This window comes from Mesoplodon bidens (genome assembly GCF_964165515.1).
Source record: "Mesoplodon bidens genome assembly, chromosome: 6".
In the NCBI taxonomy this organism is placed as follows: domain Eukaryota; kingdom Metazoa; phylum Chordata; class Mammalia; order Artiodactyla; family Ziphiidae; genus Mesoplodon; species Mesoplodon bidens.
Genome location: NC_138162.1, coordinates 39,355,046 through 39,370,399, shown reverse-complemented (window position 1 = coordinate 39,370,399; position 15,354 = coordinate 39,355,046). Strand labels below are relative to the sequence as shown.

Below are 15,354 nucleotides of genomic sequence, written 5' to 3'. Positions count from 1 at the left end.
TAACCTCACATTTCCATTCAATTAATCTCATCATCAAATGGATCTTTTAACTGTATGTTTCTGTTATTTAGAAATAATTACTACACTCTTTACACTTACTAAGTTTTATTTTTAATAAAGATACCATAAGTTGAACTTGATTACTTTCATAAATATACCATAGTAGAAATGCCTAACAATATCCAATAATTTATGAAGATAATCATGAACATAGCAATTACTAAGTTATAAATTAAACTCTAACAGTGTCAAGCTTTCTAAAATACTTATTAACAGTCATATTTATACTATACAAATACTGTACAAAGTTCTTGTCTTCATAATTCCCTCCTTATCATTATAACCATAAATCTTAAGAGGAAGGAAACCTTCATCAGAATCACGGAGTACAGAAGTAATTTCTCAAAGCAAATCTTGGGTAATTTAGAAGAAACTTTCTAGGAAAAAGTTAGGAGCAATTAGGAGCTCTTACAGAAACTGGGCTTTCTGCTTTCTTCATGTTATGATCTCAAAATTTCCTATCAGATACAGACATAGTGTTCCAGTTGTTGGCCATTCTGTTCTCTGGTGGAAAGAAGAGTGGGTTTATTTTGCTTTCTTGAGCAAGTAATCTCACCCTCTACCATAATATTAAGGAGCAATAATGTTATCTTTTAATTTCCTAGTCCAGCTCATTTTTACTGAATTTTTCATTACTTGACCCTTCATTACTATTGCTACTTCATAGTGTGGCCTCTGTCATATGACTTCCCAACTTTGACATAAGCGGTAGTGAAAGAGTTTGCGTCCAATTTCACGTGGTCTGGAATCTTTTCATCATGGCCACAGGCATTGTACTTTGCTTTATAATAAATTATAACTGTCCCTTCAATTGCAACTGCACTGTCACTATTTTCCTTATATCAGCTATTGTAAAAGATACTATTTTACTATAAATAGTGAAACCAGCTTTTATAACAAGGACATCAAAATGTTTATTAAAATAATTAGTAAACAAAATTTTGTTTCACAGCCTTGTTTCAGTAAGTATTAAACTACTCTACTAAAATGGAAATCTGAACCTAGATTTTTTTTAAGTAAAAGATGGGATATTGAGCCAGTGTGAGAGAAAAAATGCTTTTCTCTTTTTATTATTATCTAAAATAATCAGGTTTTTAATTGTATAATATTTGGCATAAATTAAAGATCCACATGTCTGATAGCTATGAATAGAAAAGTTGAATTTTCCTGAAGAATTTGTAAAACCAACTTGAGAAAAAAATGTATCTGTTCGAAATATGAGCTTTGTAATGCTGCCAGGGTCAGAAAGACCCAGAGTAATCATGTAAATAATTGAAAATTTCCATGGCCTTGCATGCTTTCTCCATGGCTTCAGAAATTGCAGTATATGAGGAGGGAGTGTTCTTGGTTGGCCCCGTTCCTTCCCTTTCGGTTTACTCCCTTTATCCCCATGTAAACATTCCCATCCTTCCTTATAATAATGGGTAATTATTTCTTGGGAATCATCAAAGATTATGAGCTATTTTATTAGGAACTTTTAACATTCATCTTGTTTTCTTGTGATGTAAAATAAATGCATCAAATCTCTTTCAAATTTATCTTTAAAGATCAACATTTCCCTCTCTTTATTAATAACGTTTTAAGCTTTAAGAAATGATGTCTTTGAGGAAAGTACTTTCAGCATTACTAACTGAAGCAAAGCCCTGGTTCAAAATGGCAACCTGGCATTTTGTGTTTGTCCATGTGAGTCACACTAGATTTTGAAGAAGTCAATTTCTTTTCATTAGAAATGGTTTGCTATTAAAGAACATATAATTATGTCTTTTGTTCAGTTTATCTCAATGAAATGAACTTGAATATAAATTAAAGAGATAAATGATTTATTTTAAAAACAAAAAACTAACAACGGAAGGGGGGGCTCAACTTTTTTAAGCCCCTTAAGAGTAGGGGCCTCTTTGTATATGTAAATATTTTTCTTCTCAGCTGCATAGCATGATGGCAGGAACGTAATAGGTGCTTAGTAAATATTTGTGGAATGAAAGCCATTCCCTACCAACATTCAGTGATATGTGCCACTTCAATCCCATTGAACTCCTGTAAAAGAAAAAATCACTGTCTCATTGACAATTACTAATCTGTGTTTTGTAGTATTTGTATGCCTGCAAATTTCTTAAGTGATAGTTTAACTGGGTTTAGAATTCTAGGTTGACGGTTTTTTTCTCCCAGCATGTTGAAGATACTCTCATTATCTTCTCTTGGTGGTGGTGATGGTAGTAGTGGTAATGAGAAGTCTGCCTTTAATTTGATTATTATTTCTTTGTGGGATAGCTTATTTTTCTCTGGTAGTTTTTAAGATATTCTCTTTATCTGTGATATAACAAGGTACAGATTTATTTTCATTTTTCACACTAGAGATTCTCCTATTTTAGTTTGAGGATTCATGCCTTCTTCGATTCTCTACCATTACTTCTTTGACATTATCTCTTCCATTTTCTGTTATCTCTTTCTAATATTTTAGAAATTTTGTTATGTTTTCTGCCATGTCTTCTCTCAATTTTTCTTTCTAACCTTTCTTTCTTTTCTGTCTTCCTTTCTTCCATTCTTTCTTCCATTCTTTCTTTCTTTCTTTCCTTTCTTTCTTTCCTTTCTTTCTTCTTCCTTCCTTTCTTCCTTCCTTTCCTCCTTCCTTCCTTTCCTCCTTCCTTTCTTTCCTCCTTTCTTCCTTTCTTCCCTCCTTCCCTCCTTTCCTCCTTTCTTTCTTTCTCTCTCTCTCTCTCTCTCTCTCCCTCCCTCCCTCCCTCCCTCCCTCCCTCTCTCTCCCCAGCATTCTGAGTAACTTTACTCTACCAATTTATCAACTATCATTGTAAGGCTGTGTAGCCTGCTGCTTAACTCATATTTTAAGTTTGTTTCTATGTCTATGTTTTTTCAAACCTATATTTCTTTTCTAGAATTTGTATTTGGTTCTTTCTCAGATCTGGTATTTTACAATACCCAGTTCTTCCTTTATCTTTCTGGACATGCGAATGATTTAAAGTCTCTTTCAGATTGCTTTGTTATCTATAATTCCTCAGATATGGATTCTCACATTTGTTGTATCTGTCCACTTTCATGGCAGTGGGCTTTGTGTGTTCTTTATAATTTTTACCTGAACTCTTTTTCCCCCCGCCGCATTGGAATCACAAGCATTCTCTAGATTTAAAAAGTGTTCCTATGTTATATTTTTGTATTCACCCCTCATTGAGATCTATGGTTTTCACTGGTTCTGGGCCAGTTTTTTATGTTGGTTTTTAGCTTAAATTTTTCCATACAATGCAAGTGCTACAAAATCAGATTCCACAAATGGCAGAGGCTGGGCATTCCATGTTTTCACCAGTGATTCTATCTAGAGTAACAAGGGAGCCTGTGTCTATCCTGTGCCCCCAGTTTGGGCTTTCCTAGCTTTAATTTGAAAACTGGATATCCATTTAATTCCTGCTGTGTTTTTATTTTGTTTGTTTGTTTTTTAATTCAGAGACTTAAATCATTTCCATTTTCCCTCTACACATGGAATCCTGCAGACTAGAATTTAGGACCCTATCCCTGGGGTTGCTGAGCTTCAGCTCCCACCTACCACTATGTTACTTGGTTTTGGCATCTAGAGATTTTCCTTTCTTACTTTTGAGCTCAAATATAATTTTGTTGTTATTGTCAAATTGCATCCAATATTTCTGTTTTTTGAATAAGATGGGGACTTTCCACATACTCACCTTACCATTTTGTCGTGGAAAATGGAACCATACAATTTAAAATTATTTTTTTCTTGACTCACTATTTTTAACAATTTGTGTTATGCAAGACACCCTTAGTCTGTAAAATAAATATGATTCTATCTGTAATTTCAACCACCTGTAGTTAACATCTTAACAATCACTAAGTAATTCTTGCAACCCACTGGAGATTGAAGTAGGGTTTACAAAACTAGTGTATTGCATTATTCTATAAAGGTTGTTATTTCTTAAAAGTTTGACTGCTTATATAAGATTAAATAACTGAAAGTCTGCTTAATAATATTGAGAGAAATTACTGAATTAAAATTTTTAAATATCCCATTTTTATGCCATTATTTATATAATCATTAATTTTTATCCTTGTTTAGGAGAGTGGATGCCAGCATGTGTATCAGTATACCCATAGTCTTGACAGTAGAAACATCATACTACCATTACTTTTATTGTATCTTTAAGAAAGGTATATCTTTAGCATATATCTTAAACAATGAAAAGAGAAACATCGCATTACTGCTGCAAGTAATATCTTTTTAAAGATCTAACAAGATCTGACAGTGATATTCCTTGGAGAATATGATATACTAGATTGTAAAGAATACTGGGAAAATGTAAGACAGTCTCATTTGACCAAAAATGACTGTTTTTTCAGAGTTTTTGCTTTCATCCTTTCTTCAGACATATAAGGAAAAAATGAAGGGAGATACATCGACACATACAAAGGAATGCCAACAACCAAGTGAAGGCAGCATTTCCTTTCCCCTTTACATTTCACACCCTGTAAGCCAGAAGAAGAAAAATGTCTACCGAACAGGCCAGACCACCTTCATAATTGGAGAAACACCAAAAGGGATCCGCAGGTATGTCATCTACAACAACATTGGACTTTATGAATGATTCTCAAAAGAAATATAACTACCTAGTAAAATACACAAATTATTTGAATTTTAACTATACCTGGCATCTGAATATTTCAGAGAAATATGAATTTGTACACTTTAAAAAATAAATCCCAGAATTCCCTGGTGGTCCAGTGGTTAGAGCGCTTTCACTGTGGTGGCCTGGGTTCAGTCCCTGGTCGGGGAACTAAGATCCCACAAGCCATGCAGCACGGCCAAAAAAAGAAAAAAAATCCCAAATGTTTTAGTGTTTTAAGAAGGCTAATCCCCAAATTGATAAAAAAAAATGAAATTATTTTATATAAATGAAATACTTAAGTGCATTATATTCATTCACTCATTGAGTATTTATTGAGCATCTAATATGCACTCAGGCATTGTGCTAGGTGCTAAATATACAGTGTAAAAAAAGAGACGTAGAGCTTACAGTACAGTGGGATGGGGGTTGGCATCAAACCATAAAATTTTCAAAAGTAAAAAAACTTATAAATAAATAATTATAAAATGGTGTGTTATAGGAAGAAAGTAGACAGGCCTCCTTTATAGAGAATAATGGGATTGGGAGGGATATAACTCCCTTTCTACTAGGTAGTCAGGGAAGACCTCTCTATACGAGTAACATTTAAGTTAAGACCTGAAGGATAATGAAGCAAAGAACCAAAGTAACTTTCTGAAGAGGGAGGAGGTTTTGAGAGAAGACTGGTATACTTAGTGCATAATAAATCAAGCAGAGAATGGCATGAGATGAAGGCAGAGACATAGATGGGGCTGGAGCATGCCAAGCCTTGTAGATTATAGAAAAGAATTTGGATTTTGTTCCAAAAGCTGTTGAAGCATGACATGATCTGATGTATGTTTCTAAAAGATTTTTCCAGCTTCTGCATGGAAGAGGGCAGAGTGGACTAGGGGAAACCATAAGGAACTAGGTGATGGTAGTTTGCAATAGAATAGTTGCCATGGAGACAGGGCTGAATGGATAAATTCAGTTTGATGTTGAACTGGTTTTTGGGAAGGGGTGAAGACAGGATTACTCCCAATTTTCTGCCTTAAGCAGCAGACTGGATTCACTGAATGGGGAAAACTGGGAGAGACACACGTTTGGAGTAAAAAAAAAATCAAGAGTTCTCTTTTGCTCATATTAAATTTGAGGATATAGGGAAATGTCACATGGGCAGTGGATATGCTACTCTGAGATTTGGAGACGGGAGGTCTAAATTTGGAAATTATCAGCATAGAGATTATAAATAGATTACAGATAGTTTTTATAGCCATAGACTGTGTGAACAGCTTAGGAACAGAACACAGAGAGGAGAGGAGAAGCCCCAGTACTGAGCCTGGAGAGTGACTGTGGCCTACTGGGTAGGAGGCCCAGTGCAAGGTCCTAAAGTCCAACACAAGTGAGAGTTTCGAAAAGGAGGGAACACTTAACTTTATTGACTGCTGCTGAGAACCAGAATCAGAAGAAGTGGGAAAGCCCCTGGAGCTGAAGAACTCTTTGGTCACCTTTCCATGAGCAGTAGAAGTAGGCAGATGCCAGGGTGAGGTGGGCAAGCAGTGAAAGGGCTAGCCCCTGGGACTGCTCCTTAAGTTTGGATGTGGAAACTAGCAGTAGCTGGAGAGCATTGTGGGATGAAGTGTAGTTTGTTTTTAAGTTGGGAAGATAATAGAACCTGTTTGTGTGTTGAGGAAAAAGACTAATAGGAAAAAAAGAGATCATGCCAGAGAGGTAATAACAGAAAAAGTGAAGTCCTGGAGGCAGGAGAGGGTGGGATCCAGACCACAGGCAAAGGTCTAGCCTTTGAGAAGTATTAAGAGAAAGGGATAAAGAAGGGCACAGATACAGTGATATTTCCTCAATTAATTGAGAATTAAAGTCATCAGTACAGAGGGAAAGAGATTTGGGGAGAGAGAAATTATGAAAGAAGTCATTAGTGGAAGTCATAAAGTGGGAAAGCAAGCTTAGTGGGGCTAGACTTCCTGGGTGATGTTAAGTTCCTATTTGAGAGTAATTCCAGTAAAACCATCTGTGCAGTTGTGCAGACTGCATTCAACAAGCTTCAGTTGTTCAGTTGCAGACACAGAATAGGGAAACAGCTGAGTTTTACCAGGAGAAGGAGAGAAAAGCAAAGAAGCTAAAGGATGTTTGCAAAGAAGCGATTATAAAATTGAACATAAGCTGGAAAAGGGGAGGCTGATGTTAGTGAGAAAGCAAGGGTATATTCCAGCATTGTTGTCATTGGGATAATTGAGCAGTTGAACTGGAGCATGATATGATTGAATTCAGGGATTTGGAGGATGTGCAGTTAATGGTAATGACATTAGTGGTATATGACTTTGGGAATAGGGGCCTAACATGGAATCAAGTTTGTGGAGGTGAGGTCAAGAAACTGGTGGGCCAGGAGTTGGGTGGGACATCCACATGGATACTGACGTTATCAAGAATGACGGCAGGAGATGGGAAAGGAAGCAACATTAATCCAGGATCTTGAGTGTTCAGTCACTATCAGGAAGCAACTAGACAGTCAGTTAACAAGGTGGGGTGGGGGCGAGAATGGTTAAGCTGGATAGCATAAACCTTAAAGAGGGGAAGGAGTTTTTTTTTTTTTTTTTTTTTTTTTTTTTTTTTTTTTTTGCGGTACGCGGGCCTCCCACTGCTGTGGCCTCTCCCACTGCGGAACACGGGCTCCGGACGCGCAGGCTCAGCGGCCATGGCTCACGGGCCCAGCCGCTCCGCGGCACGTGGGATCCTCCCGAACCGGGGCACGAACCCGTGTCCCCTGCATAGGCAGGCGGACTCTCAACCACTGCGCCACCAGGGAAGCCCGGGAAGGAGTTTTTAAGAAAAAATGATCTGGAAGCAGCAATGGGAAGCATGAACTCTGAGGTTTAGGGATATGAGGTATAAGATCTTGACTTGTGAGGGCTGCAGCGGGGAGGCAGTATCAGGAGGAGACAGAGGGCCCCTTGGGCAGAAGACACAGGAGAGTTAGTAGATCATAGCCTGGTTCCAGGGGCACCGAGGAATGGTCTGGCAGGATGGGGGATTGGATTAGATCAGGGATGTAGAGACTAGCAGGGGCATGAGAAGCCAGTGGTTATGTGTAACTGAGAAGTAGTGACTGAGGTAAGCAGGGAGAGGAGGCGCGGTCCAGTTGGTCCTGATGACTTCTACGTACGATAGGAAAATGGTGGTTGCTCTGCATGTTCCAGATGCTTCCCTCAGGTTTTGGCAACTCCCAGGCAACCTGTCCCTTAGCTCCTGGGGTGCTGGTGTGGCCGATTGGAGCACGCCTCTCAGCTGCCCACCATTGCCCACAAAGGTGAACACCCCACACTGCTATAGCAACACAACTCCTCACAAACAGATTTACAACAATGATTTTGGGTAAATTGCAGGTAATTTTCTTTGGGCAATTATTTTTGCTAGGAGACCAACCATATACATTTCACCAGTCTTTAAGCACAAGTGTCTTATCTAACCCTTTAGCACTGTATATAAAAATAAAAGTATTAACAGTGATTAGTTTTTGCCTCTTTCTTTATTCTCTACTTATCCTAGGGATCAGTGCCTCGTGCTAAATAACAAGGTGAAGGGTGTCTAACATTAGAAATGCCAACATCTGAACTAGGGATCGCTGTCCAGACCGCTAGCACCTCTTTCCTGCTAACCATCCTACGTGATGTGAATCAAGAATCTGTACTATGCTGTAGCCCCATGGATTATCTGAATGAACTTTCAATCCTACCTTCACTTCAGAAAGCTTAGGCAAAAAGAACATGGTTTTAGCTGTGTTCCATCCCTTCTCCTTCAGTTCCTCGAGAAAAAAGGAGAAAAATTGAATTTTTTCCGTGATACATAAATACTCTTGATACACTTGCTGAAAGACTGAAAGATACCTAACTTTGATTTCCTTTGCCCCACCACTGCCCCTTTCTCTAAATGGATTATGAGTGTCTACAAAATTTTCTTCACAAACTGGTGGCTAGCTTATATCCCCTGGTTGTACCTTGCAATTCGTTGAGTGTTTAGAAAGACCAAGAATTACAAAAGCAAGTTTAGAAGGCAAAAATAAAATGAATTGTAATCATAGCTCATCCTGTAAAGGGCAACCACACAGCCCAGTTTACTTGCATACTACTCGGGTAGAATAAGGTCTGAGGCACCTCTCCTCCCAGAGGTGACAGATTTGCAGGGTCATGGGTGAGGTCAGCACAGCAAAGGTGAAAGTACTTTGGCAACTGCTGAAACACTACCAAGTCTTGGATGAATAAAAGACATCAGCCTGTAACCCTGCCAATAACTTAATCTTCACAGCACAAATATTTATGAGAAAGGCCATGAAAATGATTCAGAGATGATTAATAAACAAAATAATGACACTTCATTACTTCATGTGAAGTTAAAACTGGAACCTTTTAAGAACATACTTGTTGTTTTCCAACAAAGAACATTGGCCATATCCAGGACAGAAATTTGGAAACTTGTTTTTGTGTTATTAACTATTCTGTTGGCAATGAGAGTGGCTGTTGATCAGGCATAGATAGTACCTGGATTTGGAACAAGTAACAGGACCAGTGTGGTGAGGACTAGAAGCCAGCGTACTCATCTGAAGCCACAAAAGAAAGTCATGAATTTGCAGCATGGATTGCCACTAAAATCAAAGGAAACACAAACTTTATATAACCTGGTCTGAGTGGCAAAAATAATAGTGGCTTTAAATAAAGCTCCTGGTTACATACATTTAAAAAAATCATTTTTTATCTTCAGGATTCTCTGTTGTATACAGGATAAAATTCAAACTTCTGAAATTGGCATACGGATCCCCTCGTGATTTTCAGCCTTTTTCTTGGCTGATTCTCCTGCCCCTATGTGCACCAGGTCTTCTTGGAACTGGGCCCATGCACGTTCCCTCTCTCCCTAGAAGGCTTCCTGGCTCATCTTTACCTGACTGGCTTGTGGTGACAGCAGAGAAGCCTTCCCTGCCACCTTGCCCACTACCAATCACTGGCTTAGGTACCCCTTCTGTGGATGCCAACAGGGTGCTGTATTTACCTCCATCATGGAGTTTATTACTCCCTTCTGGTTTGATTTTCATGTATCTGTCTCCCCCAACTATGCAATAAACCCCTTGAAGACAGGGAACTGGGGTTTGTTCACTGTTGTATAGTTTCTTTTACAGTGCCTAGCAAATAAGAGGGCTCTATAAATATTTGTTGAGTGGATAAATGAATGTTGTAAGGAAATATTATATAAAAATAGATATAATTCTACAATTCGGGGACTTTTAATCATACGCTGCAGCACTATCTATGGCTTTTGTTTAAAAGAACATTTATAAGCATTGGGCTCTCCTGACTCATGGCCTAAACTCAGCATCAGCAAACCAATACCCTCTTAGCCCGTCTTAGTCTGCTCGGGCTGCTATAACAGAATACCACAGACTGCGGCTTAAAAGACAGAAATTTACTTCTCACAGTACTGGAGCCTGGGAAGTCCAAGATCAGGGTGCCAGCTGATTTGGTTCCTGGTGAGAGCTCTCTCCCTGGCGTGCAGATGGCCACCTTCTCACTGTGTCCTTTCATGGCAGAAAGAGAGCTGTCTGGTGACTTTTTATGACCTCTTTTAACCTTAATTACCTCCTGAAGGCCCCATCTCCAAATACAGTCACACTGGGGTTTAGGGCTTCAACTTATGAATTTTGGGGGAGGCTACAGTTCAGTCCCTAGAACCCTCACCTAGGGAAAGGAGCAGAGTCTAGTGCCCAGGGTTCCTAGACAGCTTTTCCACTTCCATCTTAGCAGGGCTTCAGAAGGCTCATTTCCTCACACATGCATATAACAGCTTTTATTAATATCTTATACTAAGACTGAAACGCATTTCTTCAAATAGCATCTGACTATAGTTTAGCTATCTATACTGAAGTCAGATCAATACTGAAAAAGAATCTAGGTTTATCAGTTTAGAACTTTCCCTTAGGCTCATCAAAAAGTTGTGTGAAATTTCTATATTGTATCGATACTTGTGGAAGGAGAAAAGAGATAGATGAAAAAAATTCCTGTCTTAATTTTTCAGCATTTTCTCTTTTCTATTTAAGACCCTTCTTTGACAGTTTTACTTCATGGATCTTGAGTGCAATATAGATTTCCAAATACAGATTATATAAATTATGATTCTCATGTAAGTCTTAAATTGGCTGACTGGAGTAGCAGCATGCTGGGATCACACAATTCCCAGGAAATACCTGATAGTATAAGTCAGAATAACTTAAAAAGCTGGTAATTTCATGAGCTAGAATATTTTTTTCGGTAGTGTAAGGAAAGAGATCACATTCTCCTAAGTGCAAAATGCATGGTCATTATGGAATTAAGCTAATACATGCTAAAGGAATATGCTTACATTGCTTTGTTGCTACATAGCATAACACTGAAGACAAGCTCTTTAAAAATAAAATGTAATAAAAATAACCACTGGTTTTGTTCATTAAATCTTCAGAAAACAATTTGAAGAAATGGCTTCTTATTTTAAGTTGTCTTCTGTAAAGGAATTTGCTAAACACATAACTAATGCCACGTCAGAAGAACGACAGAAAATGCTAAGAGACTTTTATGCTTCTCAGTATCCAGAGGTAAAAGAATTTTTTGTGGATTCCCCCTCAGAATTCGTTAAATCTGCCTATAAGGAAGGAGAGAGAGTCAGGAATCTGTCTGAAAAAAGAGAGTCTCTTATAAAAGAAAGGGTGTCAGATTCTGTAACTTTGTCATTTAAAAATTGTACCAAAAATTTTTCTCAAATTTGCAGCCCAAAAATATATAAAGAAAAATCAATTAAGTTTCGAAATCACAGTTTCTATAGAGAAGAGTTGCTTTCTAATGATGTGGAAACTAAGAAATTACCTGTAAGCTCTACCCAAAAGACGAACAATGGGAAAAACAGCCAAGCATCCAAAGATACTGTAGCATCCTGTTTCCTGAACAGTAAGTCTGGAGCGTATGAGTTGGAAAAGTTGGAAAATACCATGAAAAACCGACAGGATCTCACAGGATTGGGTGTTTCAAGAAATGGACCCTTTTTCAAAGTGGAAAACAAAAAGATAGACAATCCAGTGTTAGAAAACACTTCTGTGGTAAGCTTACTTGGTGACACCTCTATTCTTGATGACCTCTTTAAAAGTCACGGGAACAGTCCCACACAACTGCCAAAGAAAGTTCTTTCAGGGCCCATGGAGAAAGCAAAACAGAGACCAAAAGATTTCTGGGACATCTTGAATGAACAGAATGACGAGAGTCTTAGTAAACTCACCGACTTGGCAGTAATAGAGACTCTGTGTGAAAAAGTGCCTTCTGCTGCATCCTCCAAAAGGAAAGAGGATCTTGAAGCTCCTCTTTGGAAATCAAATGAGAAATTTTTGTGGAAAAAATTTAACTCCAGTGATACAGATGAAAGCACAACTAATACACAAGAGTAATACATAAACACACAAATAAATTACTACAACCAATGAACTTCTGCCATCAATGTTTACAACACTGTATTCCACACTGATTATGTTACACAGTTGTCAACATATATTTTTAAACTCTTGCTCTAAGGTTTTCTTTTTAAGTCTAAAATGTTATCATGTATTGGTTTTCCTTGATAGCTGATTTGATCTTTTAAAAAAATACGTATTATAGTATAAACCTCTTTTATGAAATGGAAAATATTCTGGATTTGTTATCAGGCGACCTGGGGTATCTCTCTTATTGTATAATTATATGACCTTAGATAAGTCATTTAGGCTGGTGTGCAGCCATTTCCTAATATGAAAGATGAAGGGCTTGAACTTCATCCACGAGTGTCCTTCCAGTTTAAAAAAGCTTTGTTTCACTCTCCTAGATTCCTTAAGTCATAGGCCAAATTATGGTCACCCCCCAAATCAAATGTATACTAGTGAGTTTCTTTCTTACTACCATTTGGGAAATTATTAACTGTTTTATTTTCCCTCAGTATCATGTACTACTATTAAGAAATTATTTATACAAAAGTAATAACTAGTACTGAATACATGATGTATATTAAAATAGTAAGCTTATAAACTGCTCAAAATCAAAGGGTTAAGTTGTATAACTTTATGATATATGATACTGAAGTAATACAGTTATTATCATTAGCCACAGAACACCAATGCGTCAACTTTTTGTACAACTATATAAAGCTTTGTATAGTACTTTTGCACTTTTTTAAGTATGAGTAAATGAGTAAACATTTGATTTTATTTAAAACTCTTATATTTTGTTGAACTTAACTTAAATAGTTTATAACCAATGGTATGTGCTTGTTGTTGGATTCACTTATTTGGAAGCATTCACTCAGCCCCTATGGGTGCTGTGCTAGGAGCTCGAGATGTACAGGTGAGGCACTGCTACCAGTAAAACAAAGGAAACCATGTGTATAAAGAGTCGGGTCTGTAAAGCCCCTGGCATCATGCCTGGCACATGGTAGCAGGACCTGAGGCTTCTACTGACCCACAGGCAGATACACTGTGGCAACTTTCCCTCAGTTGAACCGGCAGGGCTATGATGGGAGTAAATGTCCAGAAAATAGCAGTGAACCAGGAAATTATGGTGCTCAGAGATCACTGTGAATTGTTACTGTATTGAGGGGAGGGGGCCTTTGGAGTACCCAGCCATCGCAGTGTGGAGCCATTGCTCAGAAATGGGGAAAAAAAGAAAGAAAATCTTTTCTTAAGGGACTGAATGGCCAAGTATGTTTTTCTCTAGGGCAGTGTTGAGAGCTGTGAAATATATATTATTTCATGACCCAGTACATGTGTTAATAAATATATATGAATGAAATAAAATGTTTATGAAATAATATTTACCCTTAAGGCATGCAACATATTTTGGTATTTTCTCTTCTATTGCACTTTTGGCTCTTGTGTATGTATGTTTTTTAATGCTTTCATAACCCACTAAGTAGATTTCATGACCCACTAATGACTGGGAACCACAGTTCAAAAATTTTCTGTTTTAGGTTATATAGACTTAGTCTTTTTTTTTTTTTTTTGCTGCTCGCAGCTGAATTGTGTCCAGACTTATTAGATGCTACATGTCACCACCAGGATCTTGCTACAAAATGAATGTGCTGTGCAGTGTGTGATAGACTTGACATATAAATGTTGTTAGACTGTTGTGGGGTCAGCTGTACGAGGAGCTCAGAAAGAAAGTAGATACATCTTCATCTCAGTTTATATATCAGACAGTAGGGTTCAGTCATTTTAATCAAAGTATATCTTTCATAAAATAAAGTACCTTTTAATTTTCTTACATACACATGACCTTAGAAACATAAAATGATGTTCATACAAATATTAGCTCTCTACTCTTCAAATGTAATTAAATGCTATTTAATTTTAGATTTTTATCAGTGCTGGTCAAAGTGGGAGCAAAAGTACAGATCTGGAGTTTAAAAATTAGTTTCCAACAAATGTCAGGGAAATGTTTGTCATAATTATCATGTAGGAATGGTTTGCCAAGCAGAGTATGAGGTTCAGTATAGAAAGGAGCCAGTCAGAACGTTCCAGAAGGGTAACTGTAAGGGTTCACCTTCCTTGCAGTGGAGCAGTGGGAAGATTTGGTTCAACTATTGATGAATGTGAGAACAAACACTGTAATAATCCTTCCTTCCCCACTCCACTAGTGTCATGCCACCAAGTTCTCCCAACTAAGAAGGTGACCACAGGCAAATCCCAGGGTTTCTTTCAGCATCAGTTTCCCCTTTAAATTTGAGATGGACTGGATCAGTAGTGTTCAAGCATCTTTTTAAGCAAACGAACTCTACCGTAATTAGAGGCTCAATTATTTATAACAATTAAAATGGAGGTCTGTTGATTCAAGCAGCACCACTGTGGCTCCATGGAGCATTAGTTTGAAAACGACAGGGATGAGATCATTGCTAAAAAATCTTCCAACTTCAAGTTTCCATGATTCTATTTGCCACAATCTGTATTTTTTACTTCTCTTCCAAGCAACAATAGAGTTTCTGGCTGCTAGCACTCAAAACATAATTATCAGTATTGGAAACTGAGGCAAGATACTGTGAGACCGTTGCACTTGAACTCTTCAGAGTTCCCTTCAAGCCCTGAAACCACTTCTTTGAGTAAATTAACATCATCTGCAAGCAGTGCAGCTGCCCCTAAGTGTTCAAGGGGACAGAGCCTTAGTTTGCAGAGATGAGTTGGTGATAAACTTTTCATCAATCCATAGAAAATGAGAAAGCCAAGGACAGTATAGGGTTGTTTTTAAAGTTGAATGTGCAGTTTTAAGATTCTGAAGTTATCCTTCCTTTATGATATAAAATAGCCATCTTTTATGAAATGATAGCGTATCATAGTTTTTCACTTATTTCATTGTCCTTACTTGATATAAAAGTTGGTAACCATATGTCAGTTCCCAAGTTTTGACATTTACTAGTCTATAAAATCTAAAAGAACGGGTTCGCTGCCTGCCTCAAAGGTCATTTTTCACATATGAGGCAATAGAGCTCCACGGTCACTATGTCATAAACCCAGTTAACAGTGGGTCTAGAACCCACCAAGGATGTCAGTGAACCTATAAGATGCATCTGCCTTCCAAGAGCCCAGAGTGCAGAGCCTTTTTTAGGCTCCTCACCTAATTCTCATTTAATCATCACTGATGTGATCTTCTTT

General features: G+C 37.8%; 1 protein-coding gene across 5 annotated transcripts in view; it reads left to right on the top strand.

Annotated features, from left to right (window-relative positions):
- The window catches only part of ERCC6L2 (ERCC excision repair 6 like 2), a 146,727-nt gene extending 133,211 nt beyond the window's left edge, over positions 1–13,516 (top strand). For all 5 annotated transcript variants that reach the window (XM_081237688.1, XM_081237686.1, XM_081237684.1 and 2 more), the window contains 2 exons: positions 4,446–4,627; positions 11,160–13,516. In XM_081237688.1, coding sequence (XP_081093814.1) covers positions 4,446–4,627; positions 11,160–12,132 — 1,155 coding nt within the window. In that variant the 3' untranslated portion in view covers positions 12,133–13,516. The remainder of the gene's footprint in view (positions 1–4,445; positions 4,628–11,159) is intronic.
- The last annotated feature ends 1,838 nt before the right edge of the window (positions 13,517–15,354 follow it).